General features: G+C 33.3%; 1 protein-coding gene across 2 annotated transcripts in view; it reads right to left on the bottom strand.

The window, feature by feature from the left end:
* Nucleotides 1-415: 415 nt before the first annotated feature.
* Nucleotides 416-25,637, bottom strand: part of LOC138133673 (uncharacterized) — a 39,955-nt gene continuing 14,733 nt past the window's right edge. The window contains exons 5-7 of one of the 2 annotated variants that reach the window (XM_069051613.1): nucleotides 2,091-2,446; nucleotides 1,491-1,582; nucleotides 416-1,387 (exon numbers count right to left, since the gene is read on the bottom strand). In XM_069051613.1, coding sequence (XP_068907714.1) covers nucleotides 1,571-1,582; nucleotides 2,091-2,446 — 368 coding nt within the window. In that variant the 3' untranslated portion in view covers nucleotides 416-1,387; nucleotides 1,491-1,570. The remainder of the gene's footprint in view (nucleotides 1,388-1,490; nucleotides 1,583-2,090; nucleotides 2,447-25,637) is intronic. The other variant, XM_069051614.1, reaches the window with a different exon arrangement.

The raw sequence follows: 25,637 nt of genomic DNA, 5'->3' as shown, positions 1-25,637 counted from the left end.
TCCAAAACTAATTTACAGAACATAAACATTAAAACTTGAGTTCTTTTTACCAAATTTAGTAAACACCATCCTAAATCTGCTATTGAAAGATTTAATTTACCACGCGAAAACGGTGGTAGGTTTTTTCAAATCTAGAAATACTGCTAAAAAATCAAATTGCTTCACTAAAAAATTATTTCCTCAATAGAGCTCGTGATAACACCTTTTTTAATGCTTTGGTTTCAGCCGATAAAGGCTACACACCTTTAAATTTAAGTGATAATATAATTTCAGATATTGTTAAGCCAAATATACCTGACACTATAGCAAATATAAAACAGAAGTCTTTACATGGGAGATACTTTAAAGAACTGGAACAACCAGAAGTTAAAATTCAGGCCTCTCATGCATAGCTTAAGAAATCAAATATTCACCCTGAGACGGAGGGTTTTATATTTGCAATACAAGATCGTGTTATAAATACAAGAAATTATAAAAAACACATATGCGGTTTACAATCGATAATTGATAAATGTAGGATTTGCGGAACTGAAGGGGAAACAATTGAACACATCATTTCTTCTTGCACCGTTTTGGCTCAAAGCGAATATAAAAAACGTCACGATATATTCGCTAAAATTATACACATGAATTTAGCTGTTAAATTCAATTTATTAAAGAATACACACCCACATTATAGTTATACACCAGAAAGTTTTTTGGAAAATGACAGTTACAAGTTATATTTTGATAGAACAATTTTAACTGACATTCATATTAAGCATAACAGACCAGACATTATAATTTTAAATAAACAACAAAAGCAAGTATATATTTTAGATATAGCTGTTCCAAATTCACATAATATAACACAGACATATAACACAAAAATTAATAAATATTTAGAACTCTCCGTTGCTATGAGAAATCTTTGGTGTTTAGAAAAAATTTCGATTTTACCACTTATAATTTCAGCAACAGGAATAGTACGGCAATCTCTTTTTAAAAATTTAAAAATTTTGGACATAGAGAACACATTGGTGGTTGAAATTCAAAAAGGTATATTATTATACTCATGTCACATCGTGAGGAAATTCCTTAACATTGACACAGAACATAAAACACAAAAAAGTCAAAATGTGGAGGCGAGACGCCGGTAATTATGTTGATAAGCACTGCACCATTATTTGATAGTATTATCCGTAATAGTGTATGTACTCCGGAAAAATTGCCGTGCCGCCAGGTGGAGGTGGGATACGGAAATAAATCGTCATCATCATTCGATCAGTGATGTTATCAACACCTGGCGCAGTCACCGCCCGAAAGGGTGGCCATCGGGGAAACCACGTTATGCTGTAACTTCAATTCTTTACAGTTCCACTATTTGATTTCAATCTGTATCCGTAATCTGCAATATTGTAATTAATTCCGATCTGGATCTCATGCAAAACGTGAATGAATAGAAAATAATTCATAATATAAAAATAATGTTTTGAAAGGAATTTACATACCGGGTGTAGAATGGATTTTGGTACATAGGCACTTTACGTGTGAAAGTAAAAATCCTCGGATATTGGCTCCCCTAATTATTTTAGAAGAAACCCTTAAATACAAAAGTTGTAGAGTTTTAAAAATGGTTCCCAATTCTTGTCTTTTTTGTTTTTTAACATCTTCCGGAAGTACACAATAATGGTAAAAATTTGTTAAAATAGCAATAGCTGAGAAGTGTAACCGAGGTGACAACCAAAGATGACAATGTATGACAATTTTGAAAATCAAAGTTACTTTAATACCAACAGAAAATCAGATTTTCATAGATTGCTTAGATGCACATTTATTGATTATATGAAGGAAATAGACTACATTAAAAAGCACAGGTGACGGTCGGTACGCGCATGCGTCGGTAATAACCGGTAAATTTAAATGTTAAGTTGTCATACATACTTCATTATACGGAGTCATTATAAATGTTTGTAACAACTAGTGGGCGTAGCGGCGCACCTAAAGCATAGCGCACAGCCACTTACGAGATGGTACATTCATTTATAACGACCCCGTATTTTTCTTAAAAAATACCTCATAATCATGTACATTATTTTTTTAATTTTTACCTTTAATGTCGCTTCCTTGCATTCATAGTGAATCTCTTTATAACCATTATTATTAAGTCCTCTGTTCTTTGCATAATTTGTCTCAATTTCTTTAATATTCTTCCACATTTCATACTGTTGACTACTAGAAAATTGGAGTGATAAATTTTCAATACTTACCTCATGTTTTTCTTCAAGATGTTTCCTCAAATTTTCCTGCGTCTTCACTCCGTTTCTTTCCTCGCACAATGGACATATAATGTGACTCTTCCGACAATTCTCCATAACTGTCTGATGTACTCTCTTAATATGCCTGTTCTTCAATTTGGTGCTGGCAAAACTTTTAGAACAAAGGGGGCACGTCCCCGAAGCTCCTTCTGGAAAATGATCCATTTCTTTTGTCTTCAAGCAATACCTAACTGTAAGCACTTGTAATAAAGATAATAAAACGTATAAAAATTAATAAATAAATAAAGAAATAAAATAATCTGCAACAAGCAGATTGATGGCTATGAGACAGCGAATATCAAATTAGCGGTCCAGAAATCGTTTTTATCTATAAATTGCGAACACTTTACACGAGTGTGAACTTTTGTCAAGTAGCAAAACAGCATAATAGCAAAAATTTAAAAAAGCATGGCGGTACCATGTACCAACAGAATATCACTGAAAATTTTAGTAAGTTACCAAATCTATTCTGTTGGCGCCCTGAACGTCCCCTGTGCTTTTTAATGTAGTCTGAAGGAAATATCCGTAATGAACTAATGACAGATGAATTCACTCTTGATGCTATCCTCATTATTATATTTATTTCATTCAAAAACGTTACCTATAATGTTTATGACAAGGTAATATTAAAGAAAAATGTAACAGTTAAATTAACAATAAAGCTTTGATAAAACACTAAAGCAACTATAGTTGTCCCAGAGCTGGAGCAAGGCTATGGCAAGGCAATAGTTCTTATTACGTCTACTGAGATGCCGATAAGCGACTTAAGCAGACCCCTGTCAATCATCACTTTCGTTCTGTACCTGTCAGTTTACAGGGTAGTATAGAGCATTCATTTTAAATGTTGGGTTTTGTAATAAAACTTACCTGCTTTGAAACTCAGTGAATCTAAAACTGTGTTCAATATATGTATTTGGGTCCAAAATTAAAGAATGGTGGAATCAAGATCAACTTTCAGAAGACCAAGTGGCAATTAATTTTTTATTGTTTAGGTATGTATTTTATTATTTCATTTATTAATTTACTTTAAAATATTATTATTATTATTATTATTATTATTATTATACACTGCCCGACAGACGAATCCAATTACGGGGCAGGAAACTTTACGGCGTTCAGCAATCACTTGAAAATATCATTGTCTTGTGACTCATTATAATAAGTGCACATTTGATGTAAAGGTGAAAACTTCAAAACATTCGTTCTGGGTGTGGATATGTAAAAAGTTCTCGACTGGCGAGTTCCTTTGTTAGGCACATGAAGAGAAATCTGACTCAGCAAGTCAGGACAGTCAATTTTGTATTTGATCAATTTTTTTTAAAAATTCATTGAAAAATTTCTTCTCCTGGTCTGAAGGTCTAGAAAGTCAAATCTTTTGAGTAAGTTCTGTTGAGAATAACCTCTCTCAGGATAGACACCATCAGTCTTGAATGCTAAGAATTTGAGAAAACGACGCTGAATAGTTTCGACTTTATCCACATATCTCTGATAACTTGGATCCCAAATGATGCTGCCATACTCAAGTTTTGATCTTACATATGCACAATATAAGAGTTTTAATGTGTCAATATTTCTGAAGTGCATGGAACACCTTATAATAAAGCCAAGTGCCTGAAATGCTTTTGCAACGACAACGTTTATATGTGGAACAAAGGACAATTTGTTGTCAAACGTAATACCTAAATCAACAACCGATTGAACTCTTGCTAATTTCACGTTATTAATTCTATACTCAAACTCAATGATGTTGATTTTGTGTGTAATGGGCATTACAGTACACTTGTTCAGATTTAGATGTAATTTATTTTCATGACACCATCGACTGAGTTTGAGTAAGTCATCTTGAAGAAGCTCACAGTCACTAATGGTAGAGATTTCACGGTACAACTTAAAATCGTCAGCAAATAGCAGTTTCAAAGATGATAAGCCATTGACTATATCATTGATGAAAATCGAAAAAAAGAGGGGTCCCAATACAGATCCTTGAGGAACACCTGAAGTTGGAATAATTTCTTTAGATTTGAATCCCTTATAGAAAACATACTGCTTCCTTCCAGTTAAGTAAGACTTAAAAAAAGTTAACAAAGAAGCAGAAAACCCAAAACTGTGTAATTTAGAGAGAAGAATATTGTGATCTAATCTGTCAAAGGCTTTTGAGAAATCCGTATAGATCACATCAACCTGTTTTCTTTCATCAATACACTCAGCTGAAAACTGGGTAAAGCAGCAAAGATTCGAGATTGTAGAGCGTTTCAGAAAGAAACCATGTTGGCAGTTGGATAAATGGTTACATACTTTAGTAAATAAATACTCATGCAGAATGAACTCAAATGTTTTGGCAAAATTGCAGATAAGTGAAATTGGTCTGTAGTTACTAACGTCATACTTATCACCCTTTTTATGAACTGGGGTTATATATGAATTTTTCCATGTTGAAGGAAAGTCACTTGTTTTTAGTGCAAGGTTAAAAATGACTGAGAGAGGAAATGCAAGTGTAGCGGCACAATTGGGCAGCAGAAAAGCCGGAATGCCATCGGGACCAGTTGTTGATTTCGGTTTAATTTTCTTTAAAGCAGAAAGGACTTGATCTTCGGAAACCGAGCCAAAAGAGATAATGTGATAAATTAAGTTATCAGTTAGACTAGGACTTGAATTAGATGTGATATAATTTACATTGAAATGATCAGCAAAGGCATCAACAATTTTGATTGGTGTAGAGAGTGTTTCACCGTTAAAGATCAATTGACTGGGAATACCGGAGGTACCTTTTATATTACTTAGAAAGCTCCAAAAAATTTTTGGATCCATCTTTATATCGTTTTCAACTTTTTTGAGATAGTCAATGTGAGCGGCATTGACTTTCTTTTTTACTTCAGCCCTAATTGTTTTGAATTTATTATAGTTAGTGATTGACCGATTTTTTTTATAGCTACGCCACAGTTGCCATTTACATTTTATCATTTTTATAATATTTGCTGTAAACCACGGGGGAAAAGATTTGCTGCTACCACAGTGCGTTTTGGCCACGCAGGTATCGAAAACACTGTATAGCTTATTATAAAATAATAAACAAGCATAGTTTACATTGTCACAATTGTGAAGAAAGGACCAATTTATCTTATATACATGTAATGGATACTAATTACTCTTATTTCTCTATTTAGCAATCTTATTTGTCAAATACATTACTTAAAATCAACAATCTCTTTAAATTTTTTTGCTCACTGATCACAAAATGTGTTTTAATTTTTTTTTACTTGTGGATATTTTAATGTCTCTTTCTTTTGCTCGTCTATAAGATGGTGAAAGTATGACGTGGTACCAGTTTTATATGAATAGATGGATTGCTACTTTACGGTACCAATACATACAATGAAAATTTGCCGCTTTCGTAATTTATGGTGTTTTGAGTTTACAACTTCACCCAACGTTTAAAATGAATGGCCCTATACTTGAATGAATTTACGATTGGGGGTTGTAGCTGTGGTTTAAACCTATTGTCGGTTTCGTTAACTTTTATCAGTGGTACCCTGCCATAAAATCGCTGCAGCTCTGGGACAAATATAAAAATAGGCATGAACTCTAAAATCTTATGGTAAGAGCGAAGCATGTTGATAATGAAGCTGATATTGACTGGTATTAAGTAGGTATCTTAAAAGAAAAAATATAACATGAATGTGTACCATTTTTCTGCACTTTAAAGTTAATCATACTATAACAAGAAGCAAACTAAACTAAGGACTAATAGCGCATAGAGGGTGTTAGGGAATGATCTTCAAGAATTTCAGGGTGTTTATCAGGGAAAATGTAGTCTTATACAGGATGTTTTCGAAGTTGAGGCGTTCCTTGTAACACGAGGTACTATACATTATTCTTAAGAATTTTAGGCTAAATCTTCTTAGTAAAACGTTTGTATTAAAGGAAGATAATTAATTGTATGTTTTTATTGTTTTCTAAAATTTTAAGTCCGGTCCTGTCTATTTCTCCGCTGTACTAGATTAATAAGTAATAACTGACGTGGCCAAGGATGGTGTCTTTCTGGAAATCGCTGTGCGTACCTACTCTCTGGACGCCGCAGCTGCATTCTGATAATGTGATAACATTGCCCATACATTAGCAACATATCTGAGAGCTCATTATTTTCGTAATGACAAAGCCATTCTGACAGTATTTTTGATTAACGTCCATGCTCATTTGTTTTTTTTTTCAATTCTAATTTCTAACAAATCAGCCAAATTTGAGCAGGACCGGTTTCAAAAATTTCAAAAAAATTAACTTATTGTATCTTCATGGCCGTACACATTTTACTAAGGTGATTTTGGTTAAAACTCTTTAGAACAACGCATACTATCACATGTTAAAAGAAACGCCTCAACTTCGCAAACCCCCAGTATAGTCTTTGCCGAAACCAAATAACCACCAACACTGCATTCTACCCAGAAAATCAACCGGCAACGTTGTGTACTTAGATTTGATTGGTCTAGCATCCTAGTAATATCAAAATTACCATTATACATTTAGTGTAATTTTGTTTTCACCAACTGAATTCAACAGGTGGTGGTTATTTGGGTTTGGCACGGCCTATACCATTATACCATTTTTGGATAAATTAAACCGTTTTCTGAAAATAAAATTGTTCCCTGATGTTTTGTGACTGCTGAAATATTGCTTTGTGCACGAATAGTTATTTATGTATTAAGGGCGTAATGAAGGCGTTTGTAGCCCGCGACGTGACATTAGGGCCCGAGACGCCAGTCGAGGGCCATAACACGCTAAGGGCCACAAACGCTAATTATGCCCGTGGTACATACAAAATTTTATGTCCGGTCGAAGTTTTGAAGTTTATAATAATTTAGGTAGATTCAATTTTAAAATAACGACACAAAAAACAAGAAGGTGGAATAAGCCAGTTATTGTTATTACCGTAGTAACGGCATAAACAAACCTAGCCATTGTTAATTTAGTGTGTGTTCAGTTTGTGTAGTGAAATATTTAATGGAAAAACTCTAGAAAAATGGAAATAACAGAGGTATTTTCTGTTGACGACGAAGAAGTGGTCGTTTCAGAAGAAATAGTTCAAGCAGCCAAAATAGCTATCGAAAGTCTTCTTCCACCCAAATCGCGGGACAAGTATGAAAAAGAATACGGAAACTTTATGGACTGGTGTCAGACTAAGAAAATCATAGGCAAGTGTTCCGAAGATGTTCTTCTTGCCTATTTTTTTGAAAAATCAGAAAAATATTCAACAGCTTCTCAGTGGACAGCTTCTAGCGGGCGGTAAAAACTTTTACAGACCTAGAGCTGTAATATACTGAATTACGCCCTAAAAACTAGTCCATAAGTGGGCAAAAATCGCCCGACCGGACATAAAAAATCTTATGTTTTGATTTAAAAATGATTGCTTGGTAACGATTCGAAATTTACTGCTGTGAAATCTACATTTTGACTTGATTTATCTCTTATCCGTCGCCTGCGAAAATTAGAATCATTTGCAATGCCCGAATATTCTACCGAAGAGTATCCAGATATGCATTTTGTGTTTGGGGAATGTAGCGGACATGCTAAGCCGCTATGCTGCTGTCCAAAGGTATGCTAATGCCTAATGGTTGTATTAAGGCAAACGGAAGACATTTTGAACATTTATTTTGATTTTTTTCAATACAAATAAATAAAGTTACGCAGAAATTAACGAATCTTATTAGTTGATGGTCAGTTCTTTGCAGCAATAAAAGGGGACTTACCTTAAGGTTGTGGTGAATGTATGTAAATATACAGGGTGTTTGGGGTATAAGCTAACAAACTTATCCTGTGTAAAGAAATAGACAAAATAAAACTTTTATTCTAGTAACATTTTTTAGTATGTGTTATAATTTTCTAGTAATAATTTTTTCAATTTGAAGAACTACTGTGTGAAATCCACCGGATTTCTAAATTATAAAGGCGGCAGTTAAGGCATTTTCCTTTACAAATCATTATTAGCTTGGTATTAATAATTACAGATACGAACAGTGGCTCTCAAACAGTGGGAACAGTGTTTAGTCAGTTTAGTTCAGCATAATAAAAAAAGCAAATTGAAGAGAATGTCACTAAGAAAAGTTTAACCTAGCTGTGCATCTCAGAAAAGTTTGTTACCTTAAACACCAAACACCCTGTATATTTTGACAATAAAAAATGCAGTTCTGGTATAGTTTGTCCAGCGAGAGATCGGTTGACATAAAAATCACTAAATTCTACGTTGAGAAAGTAGTACCTAGCGACGCAAAATTTGAAATACATTCTTCAAGCAGTAACATTTTTGCCCTGGAATTATGCTCTATTAATGTATTCTAGTCTATTTTGTAGTGTTGGGTTAATTTAATAGAATTTAAAGTCTCCCAGTCTCTCGCTGGACGAAGTATAGGTAGGTACTTTTTGATCACTGTGGTAGTAAGTACTCGATAAAATCTGACATAAAGGCATTGTTGTCTTTTAGTTGCTAAGCAATTCACTTTCATTACAAAACGTTAACCATTTATTTAATTATTGCAACAATAAAATGATGCAAAAGCTCCCAAATAGGGGGGCACCATTTAAAATTTTTATTTTTAAGAAAACCATTCATTTTGGGAAAAAGGGGTATTACACATTTTCCCTCACAAACTCACCCTGAAATTCTTGGGAGACCATTCCCTAACACCCTGCATATAGTCTGATTTTGAAAGTTATGCAGATATTTTAACATGAGGTAGTACATGTTAATAGAAGGCAAAATAACCCAACTTGCCTTATACAAATGTTAATGGTTAATGGTTTACAAGAGAATAAAGGAATCACTTTGTTTAGGAAACGCTGAAAAATTTCAAATTTGGCGGACAGTTTTGACGTACAGTCGATGGACAAATAAAACTGGGACAAAAATGACAATCACATAAATTCAAAATGTACAAATCTCCATCGTTTAATTACGGCTTTATCACAAATAGCTTAACTTTCATATGACATATTATTATAGAAACTGACAAATATATTGACAATTCAATAGTCTGATCATAGCTTAAATTTTAGGTGTCCCAGTTTTAATTGTCCATCGACCGTACGACCAACTTAAAAAGTCAAGTTTTTATGTCATTCGAAGATATGTTTGACTTTTATCGTTTTAGTTTTTTGAGTTTCATCATGAATTTTTTATAATATTTGTAAAGTAATGATAACTTATTCAGAAAACAACAAAGGCCTAAACAGCAAAGTAAAAATACTGTAACTGGGAGTAAAAGCATAATATGAAACATCAAAGAAGTTGCTCGAAATGCCTGGCATCGTTTACAATGCAAGCTTCAGTACGACGTGTTCAAGAAAGCCAAACTCGATTCAGAATGCCTCTATTTTTACGAATTTCCTGAGCGGCGTTTTGAACATAATGATTAATGACTTAATGAGGACGTGCACCATCGTGAAGGTATCACATTTTTCTTCGAATTGCTAAAGGAATTTCCTCGACTAATTCGGGCAAAACTTTATTTAAAAATTGTAGATAACCATCTACATGTATTCGTCGAGGTAAAACATAAGAACTTGTGAGGTGATTATCAATAATTGCAACCCACACGTCAATGACTGCTGGAAGTGACGCTTTTGGATTTCGTGAGGAACGTTTTCTTCTACAATCAAAATGCAGCCTTCTTATTGCACAACCTCTACAAAGGTTCGTGCATTGGGAAGTATACTTGGAGACAACCTTTCACCGTAGATTTGCCGTGCTAGCTCTGTATGTAAACGGGTTTCCCCATAGATCAAAAACCATATCGATTTTCGCCAGGTTGGTGAAATACATTTGTGATTTAAATTGAGGCTAAGATTGATGTTCCTGTCAAAGTCAAAAAGTCGACTATGATTTTTTTTTACCCATTTTTTCATAAAATTCAGTGGCTCTCAAACTTTTTTGAAAAATGTTTAGTCCTTTTTTCTCAAGAAATATCAACATCTGTATAAGGCATTATTGGCTCAATCGTTACCTTTTGTGGGGTTTTATCACAGGTTAGAATATCTGCACAGCCTTCACAGTCACCCTGTATGTGTATATGATAAAATGGGCTCCATACTACTACACTATCATACTCTAACTTACTTCTTACAAGAGCTTTGTACAACAATTTCAAGCAGTGTGAGTTTGTAAATGCACGTGTTGAACGCAGCACTGAATGTGATTTATATACATGTGGTACGAAAGACAAAATAAAATTGATAATAATGATACCTGACCAAAGGATCTAATCAGGAATTGCTGCTAGTCACTGTTCACGCAAAATACATTCTAGAACTTTTTCCTTACTAGTAATGTAATGTCTACTGTCACTGAGGTATTGTGATGACTAAGCTTGGTTTTTTTAACTTCTGGGTGAATGTGAGTCGAAACTTTCTCTTGTTCTGTATGTATTTTTTGTGTGAATCTTGAGATATGGACCGTTAATGTGCCCCTGGGGAGATTTTTTACTTTTCCCCACTTATTTATCATTTAAAGCCATTACTGTAACCAGTAGATACGTGATAAGGACTCGCCGTGACATTATGTACTTCTTCTTCAAAATTTTGATGTACTAAACGATAATGTTCCGTAATTGAGATTGTATTGTAGGTACCTACTATTGGGAGCACGGAATTTCGGGCAGACTTGAAATTTGACCGATATAAAATGTGAAATAGGCTTTAGGTGCTAGACGTATTAATAACCTCATTTTAATATGTACTATTGCCTCATATCATTTTGCAAATTGCATTCGTCAATTCTGAAAAACTGCAAGTGCTTAGATGTGATTTTCTGAAAACTAAACCGTCTTTTTTATTAAACTTTGGAAATCAATAACTAAAATGTAAAATAATTGTGCATAATTGTGACGGTTTATTTTGAAGTTCCTTCAAAATTAATTATTATGACATTTATGACAATAAAGGTTAGACTACATTGGGTTTTTTTAAATGACATGTAAATTGCTGCCCGAAATTCCATGCTCGCAATAGTACTATGCCGGCCAAAAAATTTTGGCCGTCATTGTCTGTCAATTCAAAAAAAAAATTGTAATCCCTACTTTATTGTCATCATGATTACCGTCTTGATTGTGAACGTTATTTTTTGGGTGGTAAATTTCAAAACTCAAAATTATTTTGTCATTTCTACTACACGGAACGTTTACCTCAGGTTATCAATGTACGATTGCTCTAATTTTGTTTATTCATGTCGGATTTTTGGAATATCTGAGCTTCAAACAGTTTAAATTGATTGTCGAAATGACAAGAATCGAAAGTGGAGTTACGATTCCTAAAGGTTTATTTACACTTTACTTGAATGTCAAGAAAGTGACGGCCAAATTTTAGCCGTCATTATCTTGACATTCTTGTAAAGTGTAAATAAACCTTTAGGAACCGTAACCCCACTTTCGATTCTTGTTATTTTGACATGCATATTGTTATTCTGCCAATCAATTTAAACCGGTGTGTCCGAGTTGGGCCCGCGCGTTAATGCCCTGTAATCCGATGTCCGAGTTGGGTCCGGCTACCTTAGTGACCTGACCTGACCTGACCTAACGTTAGGCTTTTATTTCGGAACCGGTAGCAAGAGCTCGGATTTGAACGAAATTTTTTTAATGTGTTATAAATAAAACATATTAAAACCTTTATTTCCACCTTCTAAGTAAATGACACTTTATAGGTATTTGTGGTAACTAAGTAAATGGGTAATTACAGGCAGAGCCCTGTAATATTTAACAGGCACGTAGAAGAGACCTGTAAAGACTTTACAAGGCTCATCAAAAAATAAATAATCAAAACTAATTAAGTGATTTTTAAAAAAGTTTATTACAAACACAAACAAATTTAACTATCAATTGTTGCAATTACATACGTTAATAATGCATTTTGATCCGTTTCGCTCCTGGGATCGAATCAGTAGAGAGCCGCACTTGCAGCGTTGGTAATTCCGTGGTTATTTTCTTGCATTTCAAGAAAATCGCCTTCAAAGTCTTCATCGGGCATTAAAGCCATTCTTTCTTTTTGCAACAAATTTCACAAAACTTCTGACAGTATTTTTGTTGTTTATGTCAACACCATGACGACGTAGGTATAATTGCCCCACCGCCTTTCATTACAAAATTTTTATAAACATAAATAACAATTAAAAAACGAAATTTAAAGGCTGAAGGTGGAAATAAAAGTTTGTATGCAACTTGCTTAGCAATTAATCTTTACTGGGCTTACTGGCTTATGGAGACTCGTTCCTTCGTCACTCGCCCAACAAGTGCCAGCGCGCCCGTAAAGATTAATTTACTAAGCTCGTCACATAAATAACTATTATAGGTTAAAAATTGCCGCCCATTGTTTGTTTAATTAATTTATTGATTATTTATAAGAACTGAAATTTTCCAGTTATCGTTATTTTCACAAGAAAAATACAGCGTGATCAACAATGACTGAGTCTGTTGGCAATGAAACAATTGAAAATACTGGTGATTTTTGTCTAGTAATTGGCACTGACCACGCACTGACCGGATTTTTTAACTTGAGATGACATTAAAAACATTCTTGGTTATGCAGGTTATGTTTATACTATTACAAAAATTAACCTTCGTTGGTAAATTTTAAATTTGCCAAATTTCATTGTTACCAACAGACTCAGTCATTCTTGATCACTCCGTACTAGAGAACAATATAGAATGACTTTGCAAGAGTATATTGTTATATTGAAATGAATTGTATGTGGAAAAAGAAGAACAATATGCAGATATTCGGTAGCCCGGTGTTGACCGGCTCAGATAGAAACACGTTCAGTATGTCTTTTAGAGTCGCATAGTTAGCTTTTTTGAAGAAAATATATAATTATTTTTGATGATTTTTGACAAAAAAGTGTTTAGTGTCTGTAATACCATGCGATCGAAAATAAAAAAAATCCAGAGGTGCGTGATTAACACGCTTCAGTTGGCAACACGTAAAAATGTAATTCAAATGTCATCAGATGTCATTACAATGGAGAACTGTCATTATTAATTTAATTATTGACTATTAAAATTGCTATTGCAATATGTTCAGAGCAAAAAATTTTCATTGTGCAGTGTTACTTCAGAAACGGCGAATCGTCCTATTCAACACCTGCAGTTTTCGAGGAATTTCAACAAAAGTTTCCGGACTTTCAAGGCACTTACAGTGGAGAGTAAAAAAAAACAGACATCATTTTTGAGATAACAGTCATAAGTGTGAAACCGCCCTTCCTACATTTAAACTTATTTAGACTGATTGTGACAGTTTAGTTAATAACTGTGCTACAATCGTGTCAAAAATAAATTACTCTCTAGGATTTAGGGATATCTCAAAAATGTAAGGCTGTGGTTAATGCCTTGTCGCAGTTGCAAATTAATGACTAATGCCTCGCTAAGTGATAGATGATTTTTCGTTTCACAATTAATTTTGGTTTCGGTCGGCATATTTAATTGAGCTTACCTAATCCCTCAATTCATAGTAACCAACCTTAGGCATTCAAAATTACTTCTGAAAATTTTACTTACACAACATGAAAAACGTTATTTCTCTAAAAGTTCGAAATATAGGGAGTAATTATTGGAACAATTCCAAGACATAATAAATAAGTAATTTATTTTTGACAAATGTTCCAGTTGTCATAAACTGTCACATTGACGATAAAGAATGGGTTAGATTAAATTTTTGAAAATGTCACAATTTTGATGTCCGTTTTTTTTACTCCCAACTGTACCAACAACTTGATTATTTTGTTTTTCCATTCCTGAAAAACAACGTGTTCAAAAATAGACCACTGTAATTGCCCACCATCAAAAATTTTAGATGAAAATGACATAGAAGAGGATGAAACCATGGAAAATATTTAATTCTTATAATACACTCTTAATAAATTTGTAAATTTTTACTTTCAGCATTTCTTGTATATTTTTTACCAATACCCGTCACAATGATCGTTTGAAGAGTTCTCATAACAAAGTCAGATATATAATTTCGAACAGTGTTGTCGGAATAGTTTATTTCACCTTTTTAACCACTAAAATAAATGCAAATCAATTAAATTTCATGTTTTTGGATTTTTTTTTCGAGTGTTCCGAAATACACTGACCGGCAGAAAAAACGACTCACTTCGCGACTCACTTTGAATTTTAAGTAATTCATTGTCTTAGAATTTTTTTTTTTGGTATCATGTTGTATTGGTAGGTGCTATTTAAGTTATTCTTTGCCAAAGAATATCCGACAAACAAAACATTAAACACAGGAAATAAGATTTTAATGAAAAATGATAAAAGTTATTTTTTAGAAAAAAATTTTGTTATAAAAAATTGTCAAAATTTGAACAGTATTTTGAATTAGTATCTCGTATTGTCAAATTAAAAATTTTAACACGTAAAACAACCGACAAAAACACAACATGGAAGTAGCGCAAACTTTTCAATAATTTATTTAAACAAAACAATTCAGTTGCCATGGTGACCATAGCACTCCCGATCTTTGAAAATATCCGAATTTAACTATTATAAAAAAAAAATAAGCACAAATATAATTTCAAGATTATTTATTAAAGAAATCATAATGAGTCGCTTTTTGTGCCGGTGAGTGTATTTCCCACTATGAGCGTCAATTTTTAACCTATAAAGGTTTTAGTATTTTGTATTCATGACATAAAAAAAAAAAAAATTATTACAATCGGAACTCTTCCTACCGGTTCCGAAATAACACCGTATTTTTGTCTATCGTTACTCCACTACCTGTAATAATCCTCCGCCGCGCAGCGCCGCGCCATCTTGACGGCATCGGAGTTCAGTACCTATCCACTTGCGGTAATCCTTTGACAATTCTATCCATTTACGGTTATACCATAGCAAAAGAATGTTTCAAAATTAACATTATTTTATTTCAGAAATATTTATATTATTTTACATAAGAATGTACAAAAAAAATTAGATAAATAGATGTTAGAGCGTATTATAACAAACAGCATAACGGAATCTAACCAGGATATAGAATTATTCGCTTCAAGTTGAGTTTTTCGGAGAGGAAGTTGGACAGAACTTCTGGCTTACCACAGATTCTTCCGCGTACGACCCACGTCATAAGTGAAAATCTGATCCAAAAAACCATTTTGTCGCAATTCTTGACGCAATAGTTTTGCAGGTTTCTGTGTTAAATTGTCTAGACCTTTTCTTTTGACGCCATTACTTAGTGCTTGCCTGTCTATATGTATTTTCATCTTCCGGATGATTATGAATAAGATCACTGCTGATCACTGATATCACTAAATGGATTCATATTTATAAATAGAAATGTCACTTAAAAAATGCACTCGAAGGTAAACAATAGGGAACTTATAGAACAGAAACAAACTAAAACAACAAACTAACTAATCTTAAAAACTTAAAAACTTTAAACACCACAAAAAAAAGTTAACCAAGAAATAACGAACAAAACACACATACTCGGAGGTTAACAATACAGACCTTAGTCAATACAAACGAACAAATTAACTTATCCCAGATAATTAAGAAGTTTTAAACACAACAAAATACCTCACTTTAAGACCAAAGAGCAAATAAACCACACACGGTGTTGACGATTCAAAATGACAGCGGCAACAACAACAGCTGAAATTTGACAATCTGCTGTGACAGCATAAATTGGTGTAGGATTACAATGCCCGCGAAATTATTTCAAAGGTACCACCATAATAATTTTTTTTTTGTATTGTATTCTAGTGCATTTTGTAGTGTTGGGTTATAAGCCTACAATTTAAACCATCCCAATCTCTTGCTGGACGGAGTTTACATTACGCAACTCCAAACTCCAATGACTATAAATGAATGTGGTTATAAGGTCTTATCCAAGCAGCCATAGATAAAACATTTTTACGTCGTTTTTACGGCTTTTTGAATTTTCAAAATTTTGTCCACACCACAAGTTGCCCAATTTTCCTTTATGATCGGTTTCACATTTGTCGCATTAGAACTGATATAATAATTATAACTACTCATTTTTAACACTTTCCTCATAGGCCTGCGTGTCTGTAAATTAATAAAATAGATACCTAACCTAAACCTAAATCGTTACGTTACATTAAATACTTTTTCCGTTGTCCGTTTGTTAGTTTCAATATTAATGAATTATTTTGTCTAAAATATAGTGTATTAATGGACCTCATTAATACACTATTTTTCATTAATCAACGATTTTTGCGATTTTGACGTTTTGATGATATTTTGATGTATAAACAACCTCGAACATGAATTGTTTGCACTTACCAATAGTGCAGCAGGGTTTGCTATATTTTATAGCTTCATAACTGAACAATTACGAATTCACTTTTTCAAAAGCCGACCTTTTTGGTTATAATTCGCATGTCATATTTTTCAAAGGTAACTAGGTTTTCTTAGCAACCGTGATTTTTACGTGAAATTGAATGTGAATGGAGTTGACGTCTTCTGACGCTCTTTGTGGAAAAGTGAATAGAAAGTGTTGAAAAATTTAAAAATGGCCTACCCTGAGGAAAAAAAAAGGATGACGATATTTTATAAGGTCTCATCTTTATCGAAAAAGATGAAATTGGTTTTGATTTGGCTTTAATTTGAAATTTGAAATTTTGTCACAAAAAAAAGTTTGCGGTCAACGAAAAAATTTTGTAATCAACTCGTTTGTTAATGGGCGATTAATAATCTCAACTATTAAAGGCACTCACTCGCTACACTCGTTCGTGGTTTAAACAGTTTCGATTATTAATCGCCTTCATTAACAAACTAGTTTATTAAATAACTATTTCCGTTGACCGCTTCTTAATTTCAATATTAATGAATTATTTTGTCTAAATTATAGTGTATTAATGGACCTCATTAATACACTATTTTTCATTAATCAACGATTTTTGCGATTTTGACGTTCTGATGATATTTTGATGTATAAACAACCTCGAACATGCATTGTTTGCACTTACCAACACTGGAGCAGGTAGTGCAGCAGGGTTTTCTATACTTTATAGCTCCATAACTGCACAATTACGAATTCACTTTTTCAAAAGCCGACATTTTTGGTTATAATTCGCATGTCATATTTTTCAAAGGTAACTAGGTTTCCTTAGCAACGGTGATTTTTACGTGAAATTTAATGTGAATGGAGTTGACGTCTTCTGACATTCTTTGTGGAAAAGTGAATAGAAAGTGTTGAAAAATTTAAAAATGGCCTACCCTCAGGACAAAAAAAGGATGAAGGTATTTATAAGGTGTCATCTTTATGGAAAAAGATGAAATTGGTTTTGATTTGGCTTTAATTTCAAAATTTGTCACCAAAAAAAAAAGTTTGCGGTCAACGAAAAAATTGTGTAATCAACTCGTTTGTTAATGAAGGCGATTAATAATCTCAACTATTAAAGCCACTCACTCGCTACACTCGTTCGTGCTTTAAACAGTTTCGATTATTAATCGCCTTCATTAACAAACTAGTTTATTAAATAACTATTATACATAAGTGGAAGTAAACAATGATTATTTACAGATGACGTGTTCAATTTACCGAGAGAAGAAACAAAAAAACTTCACCTCTACGAAATCCTTCGAAGAATTGCCGGTGCCTGTGATGGTGATAAAATTGATACAAAACAACTTCAAAATATCCTAAAGCAATACAAAATATTAGAAAATATAGAACTGCTACAAAAACTCAGTTACGATGAGACCAAAAAGCAGTTTCCATCGCCTGAATCAAGAAAGAAATTTAAAAGCCACATGATAGCCACTCTACTATATGATTTTTACAATAAGTGTCTAAATGATAAAAATGAATTAATTTTTTTTGCTGCAGCAACATTCAACTTGGGCAAGTTAAAAGAGATTATTAAAGAATGCGATTACGAAGATATGAACCAAACAAGATTTTCTGAATCTGTGATCATTTTTACACTAAAATATGGAGTCGTATATAATGAAAATTTCTTTGAATGTATGAAAATGCTTATAGACGCCGCAGTGGATGTCAACAAATTTGACTTCAGTGGAAAATTTGCCATCGACTACATTGCCATGTACTACAGGGAAAACAAAAATGATGGAAGAGTCACCGACGACTTAAAAAGAGTTGGTCGTTTGCTGCTAGACAAAGGAGTCTGTCAAATTGATAATACAAAGACAAGAGAGTTTGTGCAAAATGAGTTAGATATTGATTTGTCAACTTACACTTACGTAATAATGGACGATTTGACCAAGTTGTTTTACTGGATTGTTAATTATAGCATAATAGAATTCTTAAGTTTTGACAAAATTCGCAAGTTTGTGGACTGCGATAATGGAGAAAACACGATTTTGCAGTTTGCCAGTAAAAAATCCGAAAGACTGTTACCTGTGGTTAAATTTTTACTAAACAACGGCGCCGACCCTAACAAAACCACAAATAGGAACGAACTGACTCCTCTCGAATTGGCGGCCTATAAAAACCATCAAGCGATTTTTGAAGAAATCTTAAAAAACAAAAGGACCAAAATTACACAGGACCACCTCAACAACTTCGTAAAAGGCCGTTCACATCCCATTAAGCCTAAACTGTTCGAAATTTTCTTAGAATCTGACAAGTTAAATCCAAACCTCACGTACAAAAAAACAGGAAACACGCCTCTTCACTATGCCATCTACTTTTCTCACAAAAATGCAATACAGAAGTTACTGAAACGTTCGAAAATATCTCTGACTATAAAAAATAATGCAGGAAAATGCGCTTTTGACATGATCGATGTAAGTGATCTCAAAAATTATTTTGACTCTTGCGTCATTTTAGATAACTCCACACCGAATCCTACTTTCGTCGATTACAAAACAAAATTCAATTTTAAATTTTTGGTCGCCGGTTCTGCAGAAAAATCAAATGAAATTGAAGTGATATCTGCTATTGGAAAATATAAACATTTGGAAAATCTTCTAACGCATCCGCTCATCAACGTATTTCTTTCTTTAAAATGGTTTAAAGCAAAATTTTACTTTTGGACCATTCTTCTGATCCAAACATGTGTTTTTTTGACTTTAACTGTATTTTTTTATCATTTTACTCGTTTGTCAACAAGTCAGTATGTATTTTGCATTCTCACCAGCTTCCTCAATGTTGTGATTAAATGCTTTATTTTTAGATTTATAATCAAAGACATGCTGTCCTTCAGCGTTGGCCCAACAACTCTACATGAACTAGGTGAAATTTTATTGATGATAACAATCCCGCTGAGTTTTTTTCTGACTGAATTTCGTGCTTTCATTTTTATCGAGATGGCAATTTTATTGTTGTTGACTGCTGGTTATCATCCTAAACTGTCAAAATGGTCTATTATGCTGCAAGTGGTCTTTAAAAACTTCACATTCTTGTTGATATTCTTTTCCGTCATAATGATTGCCTTCGCTGTTGGTTTTCACATACTCTTTTTCCAAGACCACGATGTTTTCAAAACTTTCTATAGATCTCTCTTCACCACTTATCTCATGACCCTGGGAGAAATTAACTTGGCCGAATTAGACTTTGAAACGACAGCATTCGAGGGTTATCTGATTTTTCTTCTGTGCACCATTTGTATGTCCTTGGTGATACTGAATTTTTGGACAGGAGCGGCTATTACAAATATCGAGCAAATCGAAAAAAATTCAAAGAAAAATGCCGCTAAGAATGTTATAGCATTTTTGTCATTTGTTGAAACGAACGTTTACAGTATAGATTATATAAAGAAATGTCTGCCAAATCCGTTGTTATTTTTAAATAACGAAAATGAAAAATATGAAGTGGATTTTTATATGAATGACGACCAGCATCAATTTAGAGGCCGCAACAATTTTCCCCATAAAGTGGACCAAGTTATTTTTGATAAAATAAAATGCCACCATTATATGATGCAGAATAAAACGACCGAAAATCAGATTTTGTTAAAATTGGATAAAATCGTTAACATTTTGAATAAATTGAACTTTAATGCTGTAGAAAGTAAAAAAGTAAGAGCAGGTAAATTAATACGGTTCAATAGATCATTAACGAACATGTAAATGTAACAAGTTTTTTTCCACCATAATCTTTTACAATTTTTTTTTTTCAAAGATGAAAATCAAGCACTTAGTTCAATATACTAATCATACCCAATTTAATACAACAAGTGTTTTTCATAAATAAACTAAATATAATTGGAGTAATAATATTTAATAGGTATTTATCTAGCTCAGGTTACAAACATGTATCGCAGTGCTTATTAGTTTTGTTTTTTTTATTTCATTTCATAAGGTACATACATATTTTAATTTTATGAGTAGATAGTTTTATTTATATCAATTAAATTAATTTTGGTAAAATATTATTGTTCTGTAATAACGTTTTCTAATGGACAACAAACAGTATTGTTATTATTTAATTTGCCTAATTGAAAATATGTACCGTTCCCAGGAGAAATTATACAGGAATTCCTTGCGAAAAGTTCAGGAGGAGTTTATTTCTGGTGTATTTAATTTTGACACCACAAGTTTCTAATTTTAAGATGTGTCAGCACATAGTGAGAGGTATAAATTAGTACAGTTGCCTCGTGACTACTTCGTCACCCCCCCACATTTAGAAGAAAATATATTTTTAGTATAATCTGTTTCAAAATCAAAAATCCACTACCTGTTGAATTATGTTGGCAGAAAAAAATAAATCCCTAGAATAAGTTTAATTTTTCTGGGTTGGCCCAACCTTCCGCCAAAATTTGACCTTCAGTGTGTCACAAATATCAAATTATAAAAATGCCTCGAAAAACAAGGAATCTTTTAACCGCTAAATTAAAGTGAGCGTTCATTAAGTGCTTCGAAGAATTTAAAAAACACGATGAACTACGACCAAAACGACTGTCAACAGTTTTATTTCATAACCCCACGTTTTTCTGGCACTTTCAAACACACTAAAAACAAAAGTTGGCGACGTTGTGGGTTGTATTTTCGAGGTAGATTATACGTCTGCGTACAGTTGGCTTCAAAAAAAAACGGGAAATGAAATTTGACCTAATGTGAATTGGAAATTTAATTTATCAATTTATGTCAATTTGTGTCTGTTTGACAGTAGTATTTCTGACACATAAGTGCAGTTTTTTAACCTAAATTCTAAAAAGCCGTTTCAAACTATAAAAATTTAATAAAATCTGACAGAACTTTTTCTGACAGTTCCCGTTTTTTTAAGCCAACCGTATAAGTGATGACTGATCAATAGTGATCACCGATCAGTTATAAAGGAAAGTTTTTGAGATGTTTATTTGACCTCGAAGTTTAAAAAATTAAATATTTCTATCGATTAAAAAGATAAATTTGCTCTAGTTTGACATTTGAATTTTTTCAAAATATTCAAAATTTGCTTCAAAATCAACTCAATTATTGTTTTCGCACAATGGTGCTGTTACTAACTACTTATCATTATTGTTGACACAATCTCCAAGTTGAATTGAACTTACCGCCCTAATGCGGTACGTAAATAATGACACCGATACCTAATGCGCTAAGTAATTAAGCGACTGTAATTACACGAGAGGTTTTTTTTTGTCCGGATAAAATTGAATTTTTTTACGATAATTTGGTTGCTTAAAAAATTAAATTTTATCCTGGACGAAAAAACCTCGAGCGTAATTCGATGAGATAATTTAATGAATAATAATAGGTAGGTAATTATGAAAAATTGAATTGGCCATTTTGCACTTCAATTTATTACAAGCTCTGTCAATGTTTAAGATTATTGGTTCGTTATCATAACAACAAACAATAATCAGGTTCGAAAAAGTTTGCCATGGAAGTTTAAACACATTTTATCCAGATGCAAAGTTAGGGCTAACTTTATCCGATGTCAAAGTGACAAATGCATCGCGGCTTATGGGATTTTTTATACATGACTTAAATTATCACATTAATAACATTAACGCCTTCAAAATACTCTTGTCAAAAAAATTACTTCAGTCAATTCATTTCGTATAAGCCATTATGCGAAAACCGTTATGGTTATTACGGAAGTTGAAAAATCTCGAAGTTGTGTCGATGTCCTCTAGATTTTTCTAACTCTTCCTCGATTCTGTTATAACTTGTAATTGCACTTACTAACCTTATACATATGTATCCCTTCATTAAAATAAATAATACACAGCGTTCATTTTGAACTATTAATTTAATTAAAATTAGGACATTCACCCCATTTTTATTATTGTGAAATTGTGCCAAAAATCTAAAAAAATGTCTTTAACTGCTCTTGTTAATCGCGTAATTAAACATTTTTATACTCTATTTAGAATTTGACTTTATTCTTTTATTATCACTGACTAGTCTAAGCAGGCTCTCCAGGCTCCTTTACTTTTATGGATGCACAGGAACAAACAAAGGTTACAAGTTTATAATATTAAGGAAGCAAAGCAAAGGTCAATAACTGTAACACTGTTGTCACAAGACTCTTTTATTTAGTGACGTCTCTGTTCGATAAAGAGCACTCTCAACTTGATAAGTAGGTATGTATTAAATTATATCAAAACAATTTAGAAAGGATTCACAACAAATTTGAAACGTTGCCTCAAAATCTGGATCAGTAAAATAACAAATTTAGTTTGACTAAATGAAAACAACGTCAACTTTATATCAGGTGTTTTTTAAAATTTCACCTCGTGGTAGTCGTTGAAGAGTCGATTGATTGTGAACGCACCACTCGTGTAAAACGTAAAGCCGGCTACTCACTACGCGGTACTTGGCAAGTACTTACAAAGTACTTGGCAAGTAGCAAGTAATGTGTATGCAACTTGGCATGGATTCGTCCAAGTAGGTACTCATTATATGCACAGATCTCAAATAAAATCATCACCCTCGACAATTCCAGCACAATGTTCGTGTGCCTATCGACAACTGTTTGCAACAACCCCAACCCTCTCCTTGTTTGGAACTCAAGTAGGCACCTCTACAATATAAACACTCTGCATCCTCCTGATCCCTATTTTGAGCTTTAAAATTCTATGGGTTCAACAGCTTTTGGAGCCTTCTTTGGCCCGAACAAATTTACAACTATTTACTTTATTTTTTGAAAATTCCTTTGCTGTTGTTTTTTTCAATAAGATCTTTTAACAGCTGATTCTTTATCTTTTCTTTCCTTTTTTCTGCTCGTTTCTTCCCTTTTTCAAGGTCTGATTTGTAAGGACTACTGCTGACTGCACTGCTCTCTTTTTTTCAAGGGTGAAATTTTACACAAACTTTTTTCAATTAAACCCTTGCTCCTTTAAGTAGGGGGAGTGGCAGGCGTTGGTTTAACAGCCCCTACTCGAGCTGCAACTAATGGATTGAGAACGGATGCATTTGGTTGATTTGGTGTTGTTGTTATTGCTTCTGCTTTCGCCCTTGCGATTGAAGTAGATTCTGGTTGACATTGGTTGTTGGTTGGTAGTTCGGATGAAACCATGAACCATTTTTTTCCCGCGATACGTTTCTCATTGTTAAATCGATGGACGATATGGACGATATCTTTTCAGCCAAGTCATAAGCTACCCTTTATGTCGGTAATAGTAAGATCAAACATTCTTTACACAAACTTCAAGATATGTTGAACGAGAAGGTCTTCCAATTCTTGGTCAAAATCAGTAGGTCCCTAATACTTTTGTCTGATCATTGGAGATTTTATTTTTATTCTCTAAATGATGTTATACAGTGGCTGTCGGTACACTATATCTTCTTTCGCATTCGTTCAATCCCGCTTCTCTGTAAAATCTTATAGCTTGTTCTAAATTGGATCGAGATCATTTTTCCTAAAAATAACCGGTCCAATTTCGACACCTTGTATTAGTCCATTTTAGGAAACAACACATTTTTCATTAAAGTTTGACCACAACAAATAACCTTTTGAAATATCATCGAGCAAATGACAGTTGTAGCCAATAAACTGCAGATGCGGGATGTAAAAGGTAAAATACCTACCTTTAAAGTTGCAACGAATATTTTCTTAGCAAACAGTTTGAAATATAGCTGTAGGTACATCACAAGAGTTTACAATTTTATCTCATCCTGTGTCAAATTCCAATACTTTACGTCATCAGTTTGAGTCCGGGAAAACGCAAAAAACGGCCTTAAGGCGGTTAAGTGTTGCTATTGGAAACACAAAATTAACAATCGCAATAACAATTATTCAGGTTTAAGAAATGTAGGTAGGTCTATGTTTTATTCAAAACTACATCTAAATACAAATTAAACTTAAATATTAATATTTCGCCCACAAAGAAGATGCAGGTACTTACTTTCTAAGGGCCTGATTTCCACTTGACTTGCGACGGTCGCACTTGTTGTCATGGTAACGTCGCAAGAGAGAAAGATGACGCACATTGGTAATTAATGTGTAGGATAAAGATAACTACACATTTGCGCTGCACCACCTATTTGCGACCATGACTTGAAATCGGGCCCTCAGACTAAAAACGTTAGTTTACAAATGAAATAATATAACTATTTAAACCAAATCTAAAAAATAGGTCAGCCAGCATAACCTCTTCCGTAATTTTCTTCACATTATTTTCTGCTTTCCATTCACAAAAATGGCTGAATTGTTTTTGATACCGTTCACCAGACTTGCTAGGTATTAATTTAGCACAGGCTTCTACAGATTTTCTTACAATTTCTGGAGGATTTGCATTAGAAGTCATTTTGACGCACCAAATTATTTCAACAAAATCAACAAATTAAACAATTGCCAAACAATCGTTGCTAATCATGTTCCAAAAATGTAACTAGATTTGGAGCATCTGTTAAATAATTTTGAAATTAATTTCAATGTTTCTTTCAAACGAAATTTCACACAGGATGAAATAAAATACATAACGACATTCGTTCGTGAACTCTTTCTACAGTCCTCGTTTCGAGTTTCAAGACTCGGCTCCTTCGTCGCCTCGATTCGATTTTTTTCTGACAGCTAAGTATTTTTTGACAGACGATAGCCAACTTTTTTTTCCAAATTACGCTGTACAGCATGAGTCAGCTAAAACAGGTCAGTCGTATGAAACAGAAACTAAAGAATAATTTGAAATGTTGTTGTGGTAAATTTAATGTGTGGTGCCCTTTCATTGTACAGTGTGATTGGAAAAGGGTGAGCACAAGTTGAATTTGGCTCCATAAATTATAGTGCGTTTCGTGTTTTGTGTGTGGCAGTTTTGCTTCAGAAGAGCATCGCTGTCAAGATTTATCCATAGGTTTCCGTCAAACCAGGGTCAAACCCATTGTTTTGATTTCGTTTGTCAATTGTCACCAATTTGCAATTCCCAGTAGATACGCCCATGATCATATCAAGCTTTATTTTTGCTGTCAATACTTGTTACCAACATGACAAATT

The sequence above is a fragment of the Tenebrio molitor genome, chromosome 6 (genome assembly GCF_963966145.1).
Source record: "Tenebrio molitor chromosome 6, icTenMoli1.1, whole genome shotgun sequence".
In the NCBI taxonomy this organism is placed as follows: Eukaryota; Metazoa; Arthropoda; class Insecta; order Coleoptera; family Tenebrionidae; genus Tenebrio; species Tenebrio molitor.
The sequence above is the reverse complement of the archived record's forward strand: the minus strand, read 5'-3'. Positions and strand labels throughout refer to the sequence as shown.